The sequence below is a fragment of the Tamandua tetradactyla genome, chromosome 15 (genome assembly GCF_023851605.1).
Source record: "Tamandua tetradactyla isolate mTamTet1 chromosome 15, mTamTet1.pri, whole genome shotgun sequence".
In the NCBI taxonomy this organism is placed as follows: domain Eukaryota; kingdom Metazoa; phylum Chordata; class Mammalia; order Pilosa; family Myrmecophagidae; genus Tamandua; species Tamandua tetradactyla.
The window spans coordinates 87,596,074-87,618,108 of record NC_135341.1 but is presented as its reverse complement, the minus strand read 5'-3'; the positions used below and the strand labels follow the sequence as shown (position 1 = coordinate 87,618,108).

The window sequence follows — 22,035 nt, the reverse complement described above, 5'->3', positions numbered from 1 at the left end:
AGGCCACGCCGCTCCACCTACAAATATTTCAGAAGTAGAATTTAGGCATATTAGGGTATTAGGCTATATTAGCCAGGGTTATCCAGAGAAGCAGAACAGATGCATGTTTTGTGATGGTTGCGTTCAGGTGTGAACTTGGCCGGGCAATGGTGTCCGGTTGTCTGTCCCCGGCGCTGACCTGACCATTGCTGCATGGATATTTCATGTGGGTGATAGACCAAAAGGCTGCTGCATTAAATCCTCAGTCTGTTGATCCCAGCTGTGGCTGATTACATCTGCGATAACTACGGGAATATCTCCTGCAAATGAGATATTCCAATCAATTGAATTGATCCAATCAGTTGAAGGCTTTTAAGGGAAAAAAGAATTTTCGCTGCCGCTTCAGCCGGCGAGCCTCTCTGGTGGAGTTCATCCAGACCCTTCCTCAGAGTTGTCAGCCCCCCAGCCTGTCCTGCAGGTTTTGGACTCCTGCATCCCAGTTGCATGAGACACTTTTATAAATTTTATATTACGGATATCTCCCATTGGTTCGGTTTCTCTAGAGAACGCTGACTAATACGTGTTATATTTTCCTAGTTTCCAAGGCTTCTCTAGCAAATAGCATGAGCAGGGTTGGTTTAAACAATGGGGATTTATTTGCTCACAGTTTTGAAACTAAAAAACAAAGTGCACATTAAGGCACCACCAAGGTGATGCTTTCTCCTCAAAGGCGGGGAGCATTCCGTGACCTGCCTCTGGGGAAGCTTGGTCTTCAGCTTGTCCCTTCACAGTGCACATGGCAGCCTCTCCTGGCCTCTCCCTTCTCTTCCGGGCTCCGTTAACCTCATCTTCCTGCTCTGACGTTCTCTCCCTCTCTCTGTCTGAATTTCACTCCGTTTATAAAAGACTCGAGTAATAGGACTGAGACCCATCCTGACTGAGGTGGGCCCCACCTGAACGGAGGTGGCCTCATCACAAAGTCCTTCCTACAATGGGCTCAGGCCCACAGGGGTGGATTAAGAGTAAGAATGTTTTGCTGGAGTACATGTGCTCACGTATCTACATGTGGAGAGAGAGAGAGTCGCCTGTGGTGGGACAGACCACGTGACTGTGGGGACTGAGACGTCTGAACTCTGGTGGGTAGGCCAGAGGTGAAAACTCCAGTGACCGAGAGGTTGTCTTCCCCAGGAGAAACTGGCTGGCTGACAAACAGCAGAAATTCTTTCTAACTTCAGAAATCCTCCATTCTCACATTAAGACCTCTGACAGATTGAGTTATATACCCCAGAAAAAAATGTTCTTAATCTGAATCCATTCCTGTCAGTGTGAAACCATTGTAAATAGGATCTTTTAAAGAGGTTATTTTTGGCTAAGCTGTGGCCCACTGACTCAGGCTGGGCCTTAATCCTATAACGGGAGCCCTTGTATAAAAACGCCACGGAAAGGGGCCAGGAGGCAGAAGTGAACAGAGCCGAAAGCTAGAGGAGGGGAGAGGACATTGCCAAATGCATTGCGACATGACAGGAACACCGCGGAGCCCAAGGATTAATGACAACCAGTTCCACAATGCCACACCCTTCAGGGAGAAAGCGTTACCTTGCTGACACCTCCGTTTTGAACTTCTAACCTCAAAAACCACGGGCCAATAAATGCCCGTTGTTTAAAGCAACCCGTTCTGGGGTATTTGTCATGGCAACCTGGAGGCTAGGACAATCCCCAACTGATTGGATGAGGAAAACTTCCTCACCACTGAGAGCGTGCTGTTTTGTTAATTATAGGTGAAGTCAGCCATAGATGCAATTTATTGACTAAGGATTAAATCCATCTACAAAATGCGCTCACAGTAACCCTCCGCTGGTGCTCACTTAACCCACAAATGGACACCATAATCTCCCCAAGTTAGCAAATGAAATTAACCATCACATAGGTGCTGCCATTGATCAGATCCACTTGAGAGTTTTGTGTGTGTTACATTGTAACTAATGGTATTTTGCAAAAAACAAAATGCATATTTCAGAGCAAGTATCTTAGGTCTACCTTTGGCCAACAGTAAATTTGTTTCCCATGGTTTGTACATCCAAAAGCAGCTCACTTCATGCTAACTTCTTCCTGCATGGGACTAAATTGCACATTTATCTTACTAATAATTTCTACAAGTACCCAGTCGAAGAAGCAGAAATAATAGGGAGAGAGGTGACAGTTATAATTTATTGAATACTTTTTATATATCAGGTGATTTATATTTATTATTATATTTAATTGTTACCTTGACTAGTCAAGGCATCTACCCCATTTTATAGGTGATGAAACTGAAGTTCAAAGAATTAAAGAAACTTTCCCAAGACAACAGTCCAGTGCTATGCTGAGCCAGGACTAAGCCTTGAGAAGAGATGTATACGTAGATAGCTCCTATTTAGTCCAAAAGGGCTGCAAAGTTACATGGGAAAAGCCATGGATATAGAAAGGGCTGAAAATTTGGGACCTTTAATGCAACTAATCTACCATGTAGATCATTTGGGCCTTGATACCCAAGGTAAACTTTATAGTGAGTTCAGTGGGAAGCTGTTAGAAGGTTTTGAGTAGGTGAGTGGTAAATCTGATTTGCATTTGAAAAGTCCCACACTGACTATTGTGGAAAGTATAAGACTGTAGAGAGCAAGAGGAAATTAGTGAGACCAGTTGACTTATGTGGACTCTGAGCATGGGTAGATGAATTTCTGTGTTCTATTTTAATGTTTTCAGCACCTAGGTCACCTTTAAACTTTGGTTAGTAGCAACTGACAATGCCATGGATTTCCTTCATGTGCAAGGTGATACCATTTCTGCCCATCTCAATCTCAAAAATGCAGTGTGGCTAGGGTGAAAGCAAAGGGACGCTCCACTGCAAAATGACTCTGAGACTTGGGAAAATGGCTTGAGTTTTCCATTATTTCAATCCTTCATTTATTTATTCATATATTGCACAAAGTTTGTTGAGTCTTGACAAATGCAAAAATCTGTACAACCCATACCCTATGAAGATGCAGAGCATTTCCATCATCCCAGGAAACCTCGTTTTCCATGCAGTCTACATTCAGAAGGGACATTGGGCTACACTTTCCTTTTCTTGGCATGCCCTTGTCGGGGGTCGGCATGAGAGTTCTCTTTTATAGGTTTCACCAGTAAAACCGCCCAAGGTCAGGAACTTTGTTTCTAAGGAGTTTTTTAATTACAAATTTAATTTCTTTAATAGATATCAATCTATTTATATTTTCTATTTCTTGCCAGCTTTGGTAAATTGTATTTTTCAAGGCGTTTGTCTGTTTCATGTATGTTGTTGATTTGTCAGTGTAAAATTTTTCTTAATTTCCCTTACCCCATTTAATGTCTGTAAGATCTGTAAGATCTGCAACGCTATCTTTTCTTTCATTCCGGTTATTGGTAATTTGTGTTTTCTCTTTTATTCCTGATTTGTTTTCATGGGGATTTATAAATGTCATTAACTTTTTAAAGGACTGACTTTTGGCTTTGTTAATTTTCTCTGTTGTTTTCTAGGGCTCTATTTCATTGTTCTGTGCTTTATTGTTTTTTTTATTTTTGTAATGCAATTTTATTGAGAAATATTATATGTTCACATACCATTTAATCATCCAGATTGACAATCAGTGGTTCACAGTATCATCATTCATCACAATCGATTTTTTGAACATTTTTATTACTTCAAAAAAATAAATATAAGAATAAAAATTTAAAAAAAGGTGAAAAAGGCCAGCCCAAACATCCCATGACCCCTCCCCATATTATTATTTTTTGTCTTTTTTTTTCTTACTCTTCTCTCCTTACACTGGATAAAGGGAGTGTCAGTCATAAACTTTTCACAGTCGCATGGTCACACCTTAAAAGCTGGATAATTATACAATCATCTTCAGGAATCAAATCTATTGGATTACAGTTCAACAGTTTCAGGTATTTTCCTCTAGCTTCTCCAATACACTGTGCTTTATTATTATTTCTTTCCTTTTATTTACTTTGGGTTTAATTTGTTCTTTTTGTTTCTTTCTTATTTAGGTCATTAATCTTACTTAGATCATTAATTTCAAGCCCTATTTATTTTCTAAACCAAGCTTATGATGCTATAATGTTGCATTTTATTACCATTTAGGTCAAAATATTTTAAGTGTTTTGTTATAATGCTTTTGACCCCTGAGTTATTTGAAAGTGTGCAGTTTAATTCCAGACATTTGGGATTTCTATTTTTATCTTATTGTTATTGGCTTCTAATTCAATTCTGTTTTGGTCAGAGAATATAGTTTGTAAGATTTCACCCCCTTGAAATGTGCTGAGGCTCTTTTATGATACCAGCTGGTCTATCTTGCTGAACATTCCACGTGTACGTGAAAAATTGCACATTCTGCAACTGTTTGAGCAACACCAAATAACTGCAGAATAGTTAGTGCAGTGTAAATGTCAGTTACATCAAGTTCATATTTGTATACTTATTCCATAAGTTACTGATCAAAGTGTCCAACTGTAATTAAGGATTTGTCTGTCTTTATTGCATATAGAATTCTGATTGACAGGTTTTTGTTTCTTTAAGCACTTTGAAAATATTAGTCCTTTTTACTATTATTATTACTATTTTACTAGTTTCCATTGTTTCTGATGAGCAGTCAGTGGTCTTGTTCTGTTTTTTTTTTTGTCTCCTCAAACATAACGCTACCTTTTTTTCCTTTTTTCTCTCTCTCTTTAGTTTCAGCAGTTTGACTCTTATGTCTAGGGTGTTTTTCTTTGTATTTGTCCTGATTTGAGTTCCAGGTGTCTTTGGATGACAGTCTTCATCAAATTTGGGAAATATTCAGTCATTATTTATTCGAACATTTTAAATTCTCCATGTTCCCCCCGTGGTCTTTCTAGGACTCCAGTTTCATATATATTAGACTTTATATTTCTTCCTTATGTCACAGGGGCATGTTCTATTTTATTCTTATTTCCTGTGTTCTACAAACTGGATAATATTTATTGATCCCTTTTCAAGCCCACTGTCAGTTTCTCCCTCTCAAGCCATCCAGGGAGTATTTTGTATTAGATATTGTACTTTTTGGTTCTAGAATATCTATTTTGTTCTTTTTTTATGCAGTGTATATTTCTCTCCTTAGACTCCCCATCCATTCATGCACTGCACCCACCTTTTTAACATATACTTTATGGCTGTTTTAAAGCCCTAAGCTTAATTCCAACATTGGATCACCTCTGGGTCTGCTTCTACAGATTACTTTTTCCTTTGATTGTAGTCATACTTTCCTTTGTATTCCTCGACTATCACCCTTTGCTTACGCACTGAACTTTATAAATGTGACAGTGTGGGCAGTTTGGAGTATGTTGTGGTGCTAGAAATGTAACTGAATTTTGTTCCGTCAGATAGTTAAAATTCTCAGGGTCTGGCTTTAAGCTCACTAGGACTGATCCATTTCCATTTGTCCTTAGTCTTGGTGTGCGGACATTTTTCTGTGTCTCACTCACAAATCATGCTTTTTTCTGTGGCTCAGCTGCACAGCTCAGGCTCAGCTCTCTCTGGTCCAAAGGCCAGTGTATCCCTGCACTGTGCAACCTCTGGCTACTCCCTTTATTTCTCACTTCATGACAGTCGCTCTCTGCCGGACCCGTGAGCCTCCCCTTGTGCCTGTGCAGCCCATTCCCCTGCCAAGATGCTGAGGGAAACATCCACATGGACCCCTGGGCCCTGCCCAGCTCCGTCCGCAGGGTGCACTGCCCTGACAGCTGCCGCCACTGCGGCCACACCCAGCTGCCAGTGGCCGCTGCCCGTTCTGCACTGAAAGTGGGAAAGGAGACTGAGTCTCCCAGACTTGTTTCCCCCCTTGCAAGGATCACAGCCCTTTCCTGGGAGTTGCCCAATGCCTGAAAGCTCTGTTTCGTATATTTTGTCCAATTTTATGGCTGTTTATGGAGGACGACTGTTATCAGTCAGGATTCTGCAGAGAAACAGAACCAAGAGGACATGTGCACATGTGTGTGCATGTGTGTGTGCATGTGCGTGTGTGTCCATAAAGAGACTTTTTTAAGGAATTGGCTCAGACAGTTGCAGGGTGGTGAATCTGAAATCCGTGGGGCAGGCTGACAGCCTGGAAATTCAAGGCGAGATCTGACATTGCAGCCTTGAGTGAAATCTGTAAGAGATTCGCAACATGGAAACTCAGAAGGAGTTGATATTGTTCTAGTCTTGAGGCAGAATTCCTTCTTCTCCAGGAAACCTGTTTTTGCTCTTAAGGCTTTCAGCTGATGGGATGTGTACCAACCACTTTATCAAAGGTCGTCAGAGGTAACTGACTGCAGATTTTAACTACCTCTAAAAAATATCTTCACCCACAAAACACATAGATGAGTATTTGACCAAATTGGACACCACAGCATACTAACTTAACACATAATATTAGTCATTTCAGAGAAGGTCTGATAACAGTTATTCCATGAGGAGTCCCCATTATATATTTTGAAAGTGATTTAAGTGGTTTTCTAGAGAAATAAAAAATAAATACAGAATACTGCATACCAGAGCCACAAGTCTAGACATGAAACTCATCTGCTACGGTATTTGTGGTTTGGGGCTGTCACCTGGGCATAGGATCGTCCATCATCTCTGGTTCCAAGATGAATTTTCCTTTAGGATATGTGTGCATGTATGTGTATGTAGGTATGCATGTATGTGAAAGTTACCAAAGTAACTAAATTATATGATAAATCAGGCAATAGTTAAAAATATAGTGAAGGAGGTAAACCCAGATGATGAGGACTTCCTCCTGCCATCATTTCATATGTTTGTACTCAATCTTCTCTCTGCAGCATGGACATATTGCACAAAGAAAAATTTTTATATATTTTTAAGGGAAAAAAATGTCTTCTCTGCCTCAAATATGGTACCTTTGTGAAAACACTTTGTAAATTGTAAACAACTATACAAAACAAAAGCATGTCATGCCACCTCATTTTATTACCTCATCCCAACTCCTACCCGATGCCATGTGCATGAGAACTTACGATTCCAGTACACAGTTATGTTAGCTGTCAACTTCTGTATAACAAGCCTTCCCGAAGCACAGTGGCTCAAAATGACAAACATTTATGATCTCGCTGTTTCTATGGGACAGGAGATTGAAAGCCACTTGACCCAATGTTTCTGATCCGGAGTATCTGAAGCAGCTGCAGTGAAGATGTCACCAGTCCGTGTCATCTGAAGGGCCACTTCCGGGACGGACCCCCACGTGGCTCTGTGGGGGGAGGCCTCAGCTCCTCAGCACACTGACCTCTCCGCAGCGCTGCCCGAGGGTTCTCCTGAGCTGGCCCCTGACTTCCCTCAGAGCCGAGAGGAAGGCACAAGGCCATTTTCTGACCTCCTCTCAGGACAGCCCATCTCCTTGTGCCACAGTAACTGGTCAGGAATAACTCACAACATGCACACACGATCAGGAGGGGAACTGGGCTCTGCCTGCAAGAAGGAGGCATATCAAAGAACTTGCACACCTACATTTTAAAGACACCACAGATTTACATTGTATTTATTTTGACCAAGCTATGTACTTTTCCCTGGGTGAATGTGGATTTTGGACACAGGCAGTTGTCTAAAGCAGGCCCTTCCCTGTGGTTTCCTAAACCGTGAGCCTAGGGCACCTCGTGGCGTATCTGTGATGTTCGTGGATTGTTGTAACAGTTACCCATCCTTGACTGGTTTGCTCCTTCATTCTTTCCCCTAAGCATGCATTTTCTGACTGTTTCTTTTAGGGAACATTTATGCATTTATCTTGGTGTGGGGAAAGTAAAAATATTTTAATATAAAGTACTTTCTATGTAGAGGCCAAGAATAAATGATTTGCCTTTTAAGCTGAAAATTCAAAAAAAAAATTAGCTATTTGACACTTAGCCATACAATGCTCCCTCTTCAAAACCCAGAAATCCTTCTCTTTAGAGGCACAGAAGCTGTTCCTCTTCTCGGTAATTAGAAAATAAAGGCAATCAAGTTGAAGTTACTACATAAACGTACTGCAAGTTGTGGGAAGTTGATAGGACCAAAGTACTTCTATCAAATTCCATTCACACTTAATATTTTAAAAAGTGCTTTGGAACTAAGGTGGATATGATAATTATTTGTCCTTGTTATCGTTCCATGCACCTTCCACTAATCACGAACATGGACTCTTCCTGCTGAAACGAAGAGCGATCCCACGTGGTGGCCGCTTAACAGAGGGCCCAGGTTTTCAAGCTGACAGAGGAATGTATTTACATTTGCTTAGTTCCCTTTTACTACAGCCAAACAATCCCTTCTTGCTTCAGAGTCTTGTTCTCAGAGATTTCTGACCAGAGCCTTTTGTCTTCTCTCAGGGATTCGAATAAGCAGAAAATAAAGAAGGTCCTTGTGCTTTTCCTCTGATTCCCTCCCTGGACAGGTGCTAAGGGTCGGGGAGACGCCTGGCAGGCCACCACCCAGCCCCTGCTGTGCTCAGTCGCTTCCCAACCTCAGGTCTAGTCCCTTCGCGTCAGGAGAAAAAAGAAAGCTATCAAATGCCCCAATCTTTTAAAAATTTTCCCAGAATCGAGGATAATAAACAGAAATCTCAGACACATCAAACGTTCTGCTTCTCGGAAGTACCGAGGGCAAATGACGGTTGAGTCTCGACGCCCTTGGCTCTCCTGTTCCCACTTACAGCTGCGACCTCAGGCGTGGGGCTGCTCGCGGTGTGGTCGCGTCACCCAGTGGCAAGTCGGATCGCGGAGCTCGGCATTCAGGGTCTGGATCTCCTGTTTGCTCCAGCGTGCCCTCCTCCAGGACACCCTCCAGGGAAGGAAACTCCGGGTGAGGAGAAATGCTGCTGGCGAGAAAGAAAGTGCCACCAAGTTCTGGACGCTGCTCACACCAACCGTCCCTGGGGACCAGCATGTCCCTACCTCCAGGTGGCCCTGCCACCTGCCGTGGTCTGCCTGTCTGGACCTTCCCAAGGGCCAGCTCTCCAGGCCACCTCGCCACTGCCTTCCCTGTCCCTGTCCCGGTGTCCCCCCCCACCCCGGCATGTCCAGCTCCAACCCCCAGCACACAAGCAGCGCACACACCAGAGGAGCGCATTTATTTCCACGCATTTATTGATGGACTTTCATAACTGAGTTATTAAGTCATCAGTAACCTAAGAGAAATAAATGAACAGATCCAGAAGTGGGCCAATAGATATTTAAGGTATACACTGGACATTTTATCTAGGATTGCAGAAAGATCATTGCTGGGTTACCAGTGGTATTTCCACCATCAGGGAAAACGTGCTCCACGAATGTGTTATTCTAACTGGAGTACAGTTTATCTGTCTCTAGAGTAGTGAAAGGAATAACATCTCCAGTCTCCCAAGTAAAATAAAGTTAAAAAAATAAAAGATTCCAGGAGTCAACATTTTCCCAAAATGCCACCTAATATGTATTGCTTCCATTGGCAGACAAAACTATCCCTGGAAAGTTTGCTAGAAGTAGAGTGTGTGCACTTTAAGGAGAACTTGTGCGTACTGCAGGATTAACCTAGGAAATAAAAACTACTCAGGAGAAGAAACAGAGAAGGGAAGGCTGGCAGGATTTCTAAGACGGGGGAATCCTTGGAACCAGTTTGCAGAAGGCCAAAGAAGTTCCTAGCCGCGAAGTTACATTTCTACAGGGACACTCTCAGAGCCCCCCGCAGCTCGCCCCACTCAGGGGGCCTCGCATTTCATTACAGCCGCAGGGTCTGTGACTTCTCTGTCTTGGCCTGCGCTGGCACCCCCATGTCCTGACCTGTCCCTCTTTTCAGACACCCCTCCATCCTGCTTTGCTCCCCACTCACCCCCAGGAGTCACATCCCAAAGAGAGGCATCTCAGTGGCTAAGGGGCCACACGTGTGCTTGGAAAACTCTGTGCCTCCATTGCCTCTGTTTCCCCATGTAAGTAGAACAGGACTAGCAATAGAACAGATTGGAGCAAATTATTCTGAGAATTAAATGAGTTAATGTACAGAACACACTTCATGTCTGGCACATCACGAAGGTTTAAGAAATGTTAGCTCTTACTCTGTTGAAATGAATATGAACTCGATATTTTCAAATGATTAGAACTTTGATGACCAGACAGTCCAATGACTGCAGCCAATTTTACAGGCAAGGAAACTGCAGCCCCACAGGGCCACGTGGCCTGTTCCAGAATTTCCTGCTTTTGAGAATTTAAAGACCGAGTTAGAAAATAACAGCACGAAGTCTCTGGGGTCCAGCAGTCCTGGGTTCCGCTCTGGTTTTGGTCCTTGGGCCCTTGTCTTCCCTTCCCAGCGCGTCTCTGGGTCCTGATCTGTGAATCAGCCGGGCGGAGCTGGTGACCGGGAAGACTCAGTGACCAGAGAGAGCGTCACTCAGCCACGTGCTGCAGGCTGGACCTAGCAGCCCGGGCTTCTGGCTGCAGGATGAGCTCTGGCTGCACTCCCAGCCTGTCGTTTAACAAGCAGACAAAACAGTAATTGGATGACAGTCTTCGTCATCCACTTTCCTCAATTACAGTCACATCATCGGTAGATACGATCACCTATCAGAAATTACCTGTGCCTGTCGATGGGTAAAATCCCCCAGGTCCTTCTCATTCCTAAGGAAAAGAAGAAGAAAATCCCTGCTGTTTGTCCCAGAGCTTTTCTCAACCAGCTGAGTTCAGCGTGAGCGAGTTTTTTCTCGCACCTGAACCCCAACATACTGTGCCTGTTGGGGACACAGCAACACCGAAGCAACTTGCAAAGGTGGTGAAGGAAACACTGTGTACAGCAGGGATTGTGCAAATGTGCCATCTTTGCAAAAGATGCAGAGAAGGAAACTGCACCAGACACCCTGGTATCGTTCCTGGAGAAACATGATGAATAGATTCTAGCTCTATAACAAGGATGGCACTCCAGCTTTACTGGAAAACAGCATTCTGCAGAATTCTACATTCCATGAAAAGACCATTGGTGTCTCACAGAGGGGAACTGGGAATGAAGAATGGGTTTCATGGATAAGTAAGTTTGAAAAACATTTCCCTCTTGAAGTTTTACGATGCTCTCCAAATTTATAATTTACAGGGTCATTTATAAATCAAAGTGTCTGAAAAGGCCTGCATTGAAGAGAGCCGTTGAGCGTTGTTGAAGCTTTCCTTCCCGTTCCATCGTGTAGAACAGTCACACCAGGGAAGCTTTGGGAACGGGCACAGGGTGTAAAAGTCAGAGAGCGTAGGACAATCAGTGATAGGTCTGCCGGCTTGGGTTTTAGTTTCATTGGGAATTAAATGTTTCAGCCATTTTAGACAAAGGATAAATTGCTTAATAAAAATGGACCATGCATTACTTTCTTGTACTCCCGTTTCATTTGTGAGGGACAGAACTGCAGCATCCGTGGTACATAAATGTTTCACAGGGCACAGTGCACAGCCTTCTGTGTTCAACTAGCCATCATGAACCAAGAATGGAACTGGCCGGGAAAGGGCAAAAAGTCGGTGCATATGGTATGGCATGATAGGATAGGATAGGATGTAATATAATATAAAATATGATACAATAAAATAGAATGAAAGCAGATCATCCTGGGCTAACTGGGCGCCAGCTGTGCAGCCCGTGGCTGGCCATCGTCTCTGCGTGTCGTCACGCTCAGTGAAGAACATCCACTTGGTCACCGGACCGCAGACCCACACTGCGGTTCAGGAGATGCACTGGGAAATGCAGGCCCAAGCAAAGCAACAAGTCCGCATTACGATATAAATGCTCTCCGTGCTAGGAACAATGACAACTGAGTGAAGCTTGGAATTGTCTTCTCTTAACATGCAAAATGGGATACACAAAAGGAGTTTAAAATGTGCTGAATAGCCTCCTTACCAGACTGCAATGTTCAGTATCATTTGTCCCCAGAATTCACAAAATATTTCACCTTTTTTTCTTGTTTTCCTCTTCTGTGCCCACATAAACACTCACCGAATACTTTCTCTTTTTCCTTAATTCCTTTTCTCCTTCCTCCCCTCTGTGGCCCTCTTGGGGTGGGAGGGGGTAGGGAGGGGTTGGGGGACAGGCGCATCCAATTATTCTAAGCAGGAAGATATCAAAAACTAACCGTAGCTTCTGGTGGTGATCTGCCAAAAGGAAAACGAGTGACTATTAGAGTAACGATTATTAGGCTGCTCTCATCCCTCTACTCCTGGCCATTTGGTAACCCATAAATAAATGCCATCGTAATTTGACAGACATAAACTGCAAAATTCCCTCTGCAGCAATCGGACAGAAATATCACTTTTTACTGATGTCAAAAATTGGCTTTTCTTAGCTGTTCAATAAAATTGGGATCATTAAGAAAAGTAAATGTTGCATTATGTCACAAGAGTCTCTTCCCCCCACTAAGATCTCGGAGTCCATTTGCCTGACAACTGCTTCGCTCTTTGGATGAAAATGCCCACGCCTTGAAAGTTTCTTCAGATGTAGTTCAATTTAATTTGATTTGACACGTATTTCAATATCAAAATGTGTTCTAGCATTTACCCAGTGGCTTCTTCTGTTGTTCTCTGCAGGAAGCAAACAGCGTGGATAAAAGCACGACGAAAACCGAGAGTGCATGGCTCTTCAGGGTGTGGTACGGCTTTGACCATAAGTATCCTTTGATTGTGATGGCTCGCGGCGGCTGCTGCGAGGCCGGGAACGGCTGCAAGTGCAAGGGCTGGGTCACTAGCACCTGCACACCCGCCCTGCAGGAAACACACCCAGGTAAAGCAATTCATAGCCGTGCTTGAAGAATGATTTCAGAAAATTAAAAACGGTGTAGTCCATACTTAGGTGAGAACGCTCTCGGGATCAAAAGGTGTTTTGTGTTTCTAGGGCAGTCTACTGTCTTCCAATGCCAGGTGGCAAATCCGTGTAGTCCTGAAGAACCGAGTTATTCCGCGGCCTTCCCTTTGGGAAGCCCAGCCTTTTCCGGTCGAGTTGGCGCGGTAGCCTTGGCAGTCTTTGTGACCCAGACAGAGCTCCTACCCTCTCTTCTCAGGGACACCTTTGTGTGCTTTTGTCTCACCCTGGGGAAGAACGAAGAGGAGAGTGGGTCGGAGCCATCGTATCACAAAGCAGCACTACTCTGTTCTCTAGGCAGACTTGAGTGAGCTTTTTCCCACCGAAGGGCAATTTTTAAATCCTGGCGATCATTGTAAACAGGGCGGCTCAGACCCGCCTTGCATGTGATTTGAAGGGCTGAGAATCAGGCCTGGGGTTCTTTGCCGTTGTGTGCTGCTGTAAGCGGTCCATTTCTAATCCCAAGCAAAAGGCACCGTGGAAAAAAGGAAAGGGCTGAGCTGAAAACTGAATGCGTCGGGTCTCTGTAGCTAATCAGCCACAGTCCCAAACCCCTCTGCCTTCAGGGAAAAAGTGTAGTCGCTGGGTGATTTTAAGTGCCAAGGCAATGAATGACTAAGGCCACAACCGATCAGTGGGAGAACAGTATTAAGACAGGGAGAAAAAACTCAAAGTATCAGTGAAGAAGAGGAGGTAAAATGGAGAGCAGTGAGGAGGCAGGAGAGATACAGGGAATTCACAGGAGGACAGAAAAGAAAACAAGTTAGAAGAATGACCGTGGGGAACAGGAAGAAAAAATAAGAAAGAAGCAAAGAGAGTGGCCAATTGAATATTGCAGAGATAAGCAAAAGAAACCCATGTGAGAATTATGAAGCAATTCTGCAAAAATAGAGCACTCCAGAATTGCAAAATGTTGATAAGGAAGGTCCAGGTTTCCCAAGGTTTCAGTTCTGTTTTTCATGGCTCTCTTACCCATGGCCAGATAACTTGTCTCGCTCAACCCTGAGCTTTGATGGACAGCATAAGTTGAAAGCAGTGTGTCTTGGCCATTAATTGGAGGTTCTGGTATCTCATTAATTACCAGAAGCCTTCCTGGTCTCTCTAAAGTAAGCTTGTTCATAGGGCTAAGTCGTCCATGTGACAGCTCCTGTGAAAACAGAGTTTGATGCTTCCATTGCTTACCAGTATCTGAAAACCACATTTATACGAAGTTTTAAAAATTGGCTAAGGAGTAAACCTAAAGCCTGATTGGTTGCAATGATCTGACCTGCAAGAAAACGATATAGCAGAACAGAGGTAAAAGATGTACTTGTACAAACTCTGACAGTGCTCTGAAGAGGGCTCTCCAATGAAGAGAAGTGAAAAAAATTAAACTTGGAAAATGAAAGGGGACACTCACACTAATTTTTAGCTTAGAGTAGTGACACTAAATTCAGATGATGTCATAGTTTTCACCTCACTTTTCACCAGGGGTTTCTTTACCTGTGATATGGATAGCCTCGCGAAAGGGAAAACAGATTTACACTCTCAGTAATACCTCCTCTGGTGGTAATGTGTCTTCCAGTGTGTTCGTTCTAGAAACTGCTGTGCTGTCCTCACTGCAGACATGTTTTCACTTAGACAATGGGGTTTTGTTTCATAAATTCAGTGCTCTGAATTTATGCCCACAGGACAGCAAGCCTACCAGGTTGACCGGTGACCTCTTGATAAATCTGATTTTTAGAGACAAATTGTCCCCTTGGCATTTACGGTCATACTACTGTCCAAAGTCCAGGTGGTGTGCGCCCACGCAGGGAGGACCCCCAGCCTGGGTCAGGGTACCTGACCTGGGCCAAGAAAACATTGTCATGAGGCTGAAAGAAATTGATTACATAGTTTGGAGCTGCTCAACTTTCATTTCAGTAAAATTTCATCATGCAGATGAGGCATCGTAAAATATTTAAATGTGCTTTGTCATTGACAACCCTATCTCCACGATGTCCCTTACTCTAGATGGAAAGTGCTGTGTCTTGATATGTTCATAAAGTCACCACTGAAGCAGCGAGTAATCATGACTCCTTGTGTTAGATAGTACAAGGCTCACATCTCAGACATCTCCAGAAATCTCTGGGCTCCTGGCTGGTCACCCGAGAACACCACCACTGAGGGATCTGGAGTTGTGTCTTCAGCTTTTCAGGGGCACAGAGTTGGCAGAGCCAAAGCCTCCAGGACGGTTCAGTGTCATAGACGTGGACTCACCCCTGTCATGGTCAGGGGAGGCAGAGGTTTAGACCAGGCCCCACAATTCCCAAACCAGCACCTTCCTTTCCCAGAGGTGCGAAGGCGCAAGAGCATGCCGACGCCTGGGGTCCCTCTGGCCTCGCCTCCTTCCTGGGCCCCTCCCCCTCTGCTCCGACCGCCCAGGGCCTGCAGACCGTGCCCTCTGCCCGAGCGTCCCTCACCGGCCACCAGCCTCCCTTCCTGCTCTGTGTTTAGATTAGATTCGATTCCTTGTGAGCCCAAAACACGGCCTCACCCCTTCCCGGATTTACCTCTTGAATATCACGTGAGCCCCCCTGCCGCGCTCTGAGCTTTAACTGTTTGTGTCGAGAGGCTGGGGGCCGGGCTGTGCTCCCCTCAGTGGTGTGAGCTCAGGGCGCAGAGTGGGGCCTGGGCAGCGAGCCGCCCATGGGCCTTGTTGACTAGATGGTGAACCAAGCAATCGAAGTTCCTCTATCCAGTGTGCACTCGCTGCAGAGATGGATGGAGCGGGAAATCCTATCAGTGGTCAGAAGGCAGCTAAGTGGGTCTGAAAGCAGGACAGGGCAGAGCAGGTAAACGCGAGGGGGCTCTCACAGCTGCCCCTGGCACCCCAGGGACCCCCAGGCAGATGCCTGCCCCCAGCCTCGGCGCTCGCTGCCCGCTCCCCGCAAGCGTGGGCCCTGTGGCCTCCGAGGTCAGCCTTCCCCTGGCTACTCTGCTCTTCCTTGGGTTTATTCACGCAACCCCCACGGCACACCCAGCCGGCTCGGCTCGCAGCTCCTTCTCCACCCGCCTGACTTTGGATACATCTCTTCTCCAATCGTGTGTTGATCTTATTAGTTCCAAACTCAAACCTTTAGATCCTTATCTCCCTCACAAACAACCTCTTAGAACAGGAGGTCAGAAGCAGAAACTGATGCCCCTTGTTTGGATTTTAAGACATCAGGTCTAATTACTTGGGTACCATCACAAGGTTACAGCTCACTTGGGGACGCGTGTGGCCTCGTTCATAGGTAACTAATGAGCCTGCTGGACTGTTTGCTTCCTAGAGTTTCCTTCCATTCCGTCATGTATTATCTCTCTCCTTAAGCATGCGTATATGTTAATCCTATAAATGGGAATGACACAGGATAAAAAAGATCTTTTCCAAAATAAAAAGGGAAGCCTAAAATCATCTGTAGTACTTCCCGTAGACCGGCATCACCTGAAAATATCATGCGGTTGCCAACATTTTACATAAGTGTAAGGAAAGCACAAAGATGACAATGGATTGGCAAGCTGACACGGGAGCAGAATTACCCGAAGCCACGTGGCTGAGGCTTCCTTCCCATCTGAGAGGCTCGCTGGTGTTTTCTGGTTTGTATTCACACCGACAAAACTCAAAGGCAGGATGCCGGGCTGCGGCTGCAACTCAAGCGTCCTCCGTCTTGAAGAGTCAGGCAAGGAAAGTGGCAGGTGCCAGAGGCACTCCTGTCCCACAGCGGGATGCAGGGACACTAGGGGCCGGGCCGGGACAGCCCTCATGACCTCAGCTCGTCCCACCTGGTCAGCAGCACCAAGGGTTTAAATGTAGTGCTCTAGTCTCGGGAGGAAGGAAAGACAAATTCCCCTCCTAAAGCTTGGCAGAACTCATTATGTAACACTCAGTCATGCTTATTTTAAATCGTGGATGTGATTACTGGGAGCAGAGATTTCCATTGTAAATGAGGGAGCTGCATTGCAGCGTTCCCTGTTCTGGCCAGCGGAAGCACCATGAATTATTTACTGGGCGAGTGCTGTGGCCTTGGGAGTGACTCAAGTTTGCTTTACGAGAAGCTCTCAAAGGAACAAGGATGTTAGCACCGTGGCCCCTTCTTATAAATGAGGGAACCTGCGCCCAGAGTGGGGAGAAGGCCCGTCCCAGGATCCGGGTGGGCTTGGGGCTGGCACACGTCCGCGAGGGCGGAGCCAAGTCCTCTGAGGATCTGCTGGTCCCAGGGAGGGCCCTCACCGGCGGGGCGGCTTCACGACACGTGTGATGTTGTGAGTGTGCCTGCCTGCGGTTTGTAGTTTCAACACGGCAGATTCCCTGGAGGCTCATCAAAGGCTTGACAAGGCTGGCCTGGGGGTAATTCTCGTCCAGTAGCAGGCGGGAGGGCAGCCTAAGATGCACGTGAGATGCCCCATGGCCAGTGGCACTTTGTTGCATGCCTACTATGTGCAGGCAATATAGTTAATTACTGAGGGTCCAGCAGCTCACGAAGTAGGCATGGGGTCCCGCGTGAGGTCTTTATTTTTGTCCCCATGAAATGAGTCATGCGCCATGTCCCCTTACATCACTGGCCTCCCCAGAGTTCATGGGGGAGACTTCCTTGTGGGCCTCCGCCAACACCCATCTGTCCCAATCAGGTGGGGAGGGACGCCCGCACCTGTGAGGTGGGTGTTACCCACGCCACGGTTTCAGAACACACCCGCACGTGACCCTGAACAAACAGTAAACGACTACAGACAGCGACCTGTGTCGGAGCGCTCTGAGCAGACCTGAGCCGGGCGCGGCCATGCAGGCTCCTGGGCGGCAGCGGGGAAGGCGGGGTGGGCACTGAGACGTGGGCTGTGCCTCCTGTCCACTGGGCCCTTGTCTTCACGGGTGCCGGGCGGAAAGACCCTGTCGATCAGGCAAGAGTTTTCACCCAAGGGAGTGCGAGTCAAAGTCACTCAGAGCAGGCACCGCCTCTCTCCGTCCCCACGACTTTGTGGTGGAACCACTGCAGGGGACCTCAGCCGCCCCTGGAAGTTTTGTCCAGGTCGTCACGTGGGTCTCCGTGTAATGGGAATGGTAAATACTAACCTCTGCTTCGGCGAAATCCAACAGAAAAGTGGGTTAGATATTGAAACACCTTCCTGCTGACGGTCACTCGTCCCCTCGCTTCTCTGAGCCAAAACATAGTTCAAACAGCTAAGCCGGGCCAGAGCCTCTGGCCTGAATGCATTGCAGTGTGGGGATCCTGGGTTTAAGGCACGCTCGTTCTGTCAGCGTACAACTTCTCTAGTAAAGGAAAAACTCCTCCAAGGCCCTGACAAGTGGTGGTGAGCTGGTTTTGTGAGGTGTTGCCTGAACATGATGGGTCCCCCCGGTGAGCGTAAACAGCTGTGCGTCCCATGACAAAAACGGGGTTTTCTGCAGCGAGCCCGGGATTCTTTTGCTTTTACCCCTATAGAGACGCCAATAACATTTCTATTAAATGAGAATGCTCTTGCATTTCATCTTCACTTGAAGCAAATACTTTGAAAATCTGGATTTATGCAAACAAAAAATCACAAGGTGATTCCTCCCCTGATAGAGTCACAAAATAAATTCCTTAACTCCAGTTCAAAAACCATCAATTGAACACTGTGCAGAACGCTCTCTTAGAAGCACCTCATTCATTTTCAGTCATTTGTTTGTTAAATGCTCCTTAAGAGCCCGATGATGTCCAGCCTCTGTCCTGGGTGCCAGGGCAGGCCGTGAGCAGATTCTCACACAGCCTGGTCTCCAGTACAGTTCTGTTGTAAAATTTCTGACTTTCAAATGCCTTTTCATGAACTTACGTATTTTATAAAGACACACTTGCACATTCCATTATTGGTTTTAATCAAATAGCTGTCTGGTTCCTTGGTCAGGATATATGGATTTGCTATTGCAGGTCCATCAACTTACATGCTGTGTAATTTTAGGGAAGTTATTTAGCCTCCCTGTGCTCAGTCTCTCAACTGCAAAATGGGGACAATAGAACCTCATAGATTTGTTTTGAGGATGACATGAATTAATTTAAAGCACTTAGAACAGTGCTCAATAAGTATTAGTTTTATTATCACTACCTGTTGGTCTCTTAAATAGAAGCATCATGTAATACATTTAGTAGTCTCATTCATAGCCATTTATTATCTCTAAGTGACCAACGTTTCCATTATTTTACACATTTGTAATAATTTTAGTTGCAGCAGCCATATTCTATTACCATAACAAAGTCTTAATAAATGGAAGGTTTATTAAGCTATAAATCATATGGAATTCGTGTTTGATCTTGAGTAAGCTGGTGTCTCTGGGTGTTAGGCTGTTCTTTGTTTGTCCCTGGTCTGCACATGCGGTTGATTGATCCATATATGAATTTTTTAAGTTATAGTCCCCCATCGCATGGTTATTTTCCTGGAAATTACACCACAGACAGCAATTTTGATTTGATAGAGAAGTGCAGCAATTTTTTTGTTCCACAATGGAAGCGCTGCAAGCCTTTGATGAAAATTATTCCTCCTGTGTCTTCCCATGATAAAGGAAATCTTTCCATTGCACCTTTCCGGTGAAGCCACGGTGTTTTGTCATTAGCAGTGTGGTGTTATATTTGAAGATTTCTAGGTTGGTATTGAATCATTTTATTTTAAAAAGGAGAAGGAAAAAGACAGTAAGACGTATTATCTTCCTGTTGCCAGTATTGAATTTCATTTTGACATTGCTTCTCCATGGGAAAACGAGTTTTTGGGCTAAGTTTTCTTTAGTTGCGCCTTGGCTACCCTTCCTCAGCTGTAGGTCTTCGCAGGCCGCCAGCACGATCATGAGCCACCGGCCCGGTGCTGGCCTCCCACAGCCTCAGCGGACGCCGTAGTGGGCAGCTCCTCCGCGCATCCGTGCGTGAGGCCGCGGCACCCGGCGCTCGGGAGGACGGCGGCCACAGCCCTGTGCTGGCGCAGGTCTGCTTCACGGGCCGGTGGTGGCCGAGCCTTCGGAGCACGTCAGCCCAGCTCTAAATACGAGGGAGCAAAGGGATGAGTTAGCTGGTGGTTAATGGAGGGAGAGCTTGTCAGAGAAATAGATGTGTTCTTCCAGGCACGTGGGGAGAGCCCACGGAGAAACTGGGATTCCGTAAGTGAGATTAAGTAATGAGAAGGAAGGAAGGGCGCTGGGAGCAGAGGGAGGCAGGTGGGGGCGGGTCCTCGTGCAGGCGTGGCGTGGACCGAGGACAGGGGGCCAGGGCAGGTGCCTGCTGGGTGCGCCGACCGCTGGAAGGAGAGAGAGGAGGCGTCTCCAGGGAACCGTGAGGAGCCCACAAAGCGAAGGCCGGGACGTGGCCTCCCGACGCCGAGCGCAATCCGAACGCTCTCCCTTGGCATTCATCATACATTTTTAGTGGTGACTCAGACGATGCATCTGAGCTCACTGCGGTGTGTCCCAGCAGTCCCGTGCATCCGTGTGATGGGCACAGCGGGACCTACAGGCTGACTGTTCCTGAACTGGGTCGAGTTACATTTCCTCCCCCAGAAAAAAAGAAAAAAAGCGCTCGATGAAAAATATTCTCCAATCTCTTTAAGTGGGTTTAGTTTTAATATTTCTTCCCTAGACAACACCTAAGTGTGCCTTTTAGCTTCAAAGCTACGGAGGCCAGCAGGAAGCGGCGGCTGCCCAGGGACACCAGCCCCTATGGAGGCTGCGAGCCCACCGCCACCCCAGACCCTCCTGAAGCCCAGAGTGCCGGGAGGCCAGGGGGAAGGGGCCAGACAGCCAGAGTGGAGCCTGGGGAAGCCGCAAAGATGTAACCTTGGGTGAGAAGAGAGGGCGAGTGTGCAAGGAGCAGAGTCTGGGGGTGGGGCTTGGGGTGGGGGGCCTGGGGTGGGGGCCTAGGATGGAGGGTCTGGGGTCCACGCAAACAGCGCAAAGGCACAAATTGGGCACAGGGACGGGTAGGAGAACGGCCTAAGTTTGAGTGACTGTCACGCGGGGCGCGGAGCTGGGCGGGGCGCGGAGCTGGGCGGGGCGCGAGGTAGGGCGGGGCGCGGGGCAGGGTGGAGCGCGGAGCCGGGCGGGGCGCTGAGCTGGGCGGGGCACGGAGCTGAGCGGGGTGCGGAGCCGGGCGGGGCGCTGAGCTGGGCGGGGCGCGGAGCTGGGCGTGGCAGCGTGGGCAGTCCCAGGTGCGCAGTCGGGCGGCTTGCCTCGGCCGGCGCAGGTGGCTGCCGGGTGCTGTGGGCGCAGAGCCGCGCGTATCGCTCGCTGCCATGGGGATGGCGTGTGGCTGGGGAAGGTGGACAGGCGTGCCACGGGAACAGTGAACTGAAACAACCCTGCGCAGTCGTTTTGGAAAGTACCCACGAGTTTTCTACAGTGAAAAACAAAATGAGGACAAGAAGGTTCTCATTCTAATTTGGAAGGTATTTTGGAACACCCAGTATGTGGTCCAAAATGTAAATGTGTTAAAATAGAAATGTATCATTTCATTGAGATTGAGCCTTAAATTTCCACTAAAAAAAGTTTCCCTTGGGGTCACTGCCAGGGTGGGCCCAGATAACTGAGGCCAAGTAGGTCTGTCCACTCCGCTCCCGGCACCTTCCGACTCATGGTCAGGAAAATGAGAATTTCTGGCAGAGGTTTTAATTAATCTAACAGGAAATGTTTGAATTAAATTCAACTTCAATTAGATTAAGCATCAAAAAAAAATTCAGCTTCAAAGAAAAATCTGCTCTTTCTTCAAGGACAAAGGGCGCGTTCCTGGACCACGCAGCCTCCGGGGGCCTGAGCAGTGGTGCCCGGGGAGAAGCCCAGAGCTGGCCTCTCCAAGGGAAACAGACACACCCTCAAGCCATTGCCTTCAGCATCCCTTGAAGCCATTTCCCTGAAATTCCCCGAAATCCCCGGATTTGTAGGTTTCACTGGCCTGTGTTCTAGACGCGGCCAGACTGGTTTCCTGCCCCCGCAGGCCTAGGCGCGCCTGCCCCTCACACCGAATAGCTGGCACCGGAGAGCGGACACTTCGTCCCTTTCCTCCTTTCCCAGCCACCCCGACACCCCCTCCCTCACCTTCCCCCTCTCTCCGGACACGGGCACTGGGGGCCGGCCTCCGTCTCCCCTTCACCTCTTCACGCGGACACGCGCTGCTCGGGGGCTCCCTGCACGGTGGCCGGCAGTGGCCGGGGCGCTTCTCTCCCTTAGCCCCCGGGTGCTGAGGCAGAGGGGGCACCCAGGCACCCCAGCTAGAACC

General features: G+C 46.9%; 1 protein-coding gene across 3 annotated transcripts in view; it reads left to right on the top strand.

Moving 5' to 3' along the window:
- Window positions 1-22,035, top strand: part of SLC9A9 (solute carrier family 9 member A9) — a 558,227-nt gene that overhangs the window by 452,495 nt on the left and 83,697 nt on the right. For all 3 annotated transcript variants that reach the window (XM_077130324.1, XM_077130322.1, XM_077130323.1), the window contains one exon: window positions 12,541-12,620. In XM_077130324.1, coding sequence (XP_076986439.1) covers window positions 12,541-12,620 — 80 coding nt within the window. The remainder of the gene's footprint in view (window positions 1-12,540; window positions 12,621-22,035) is intronic.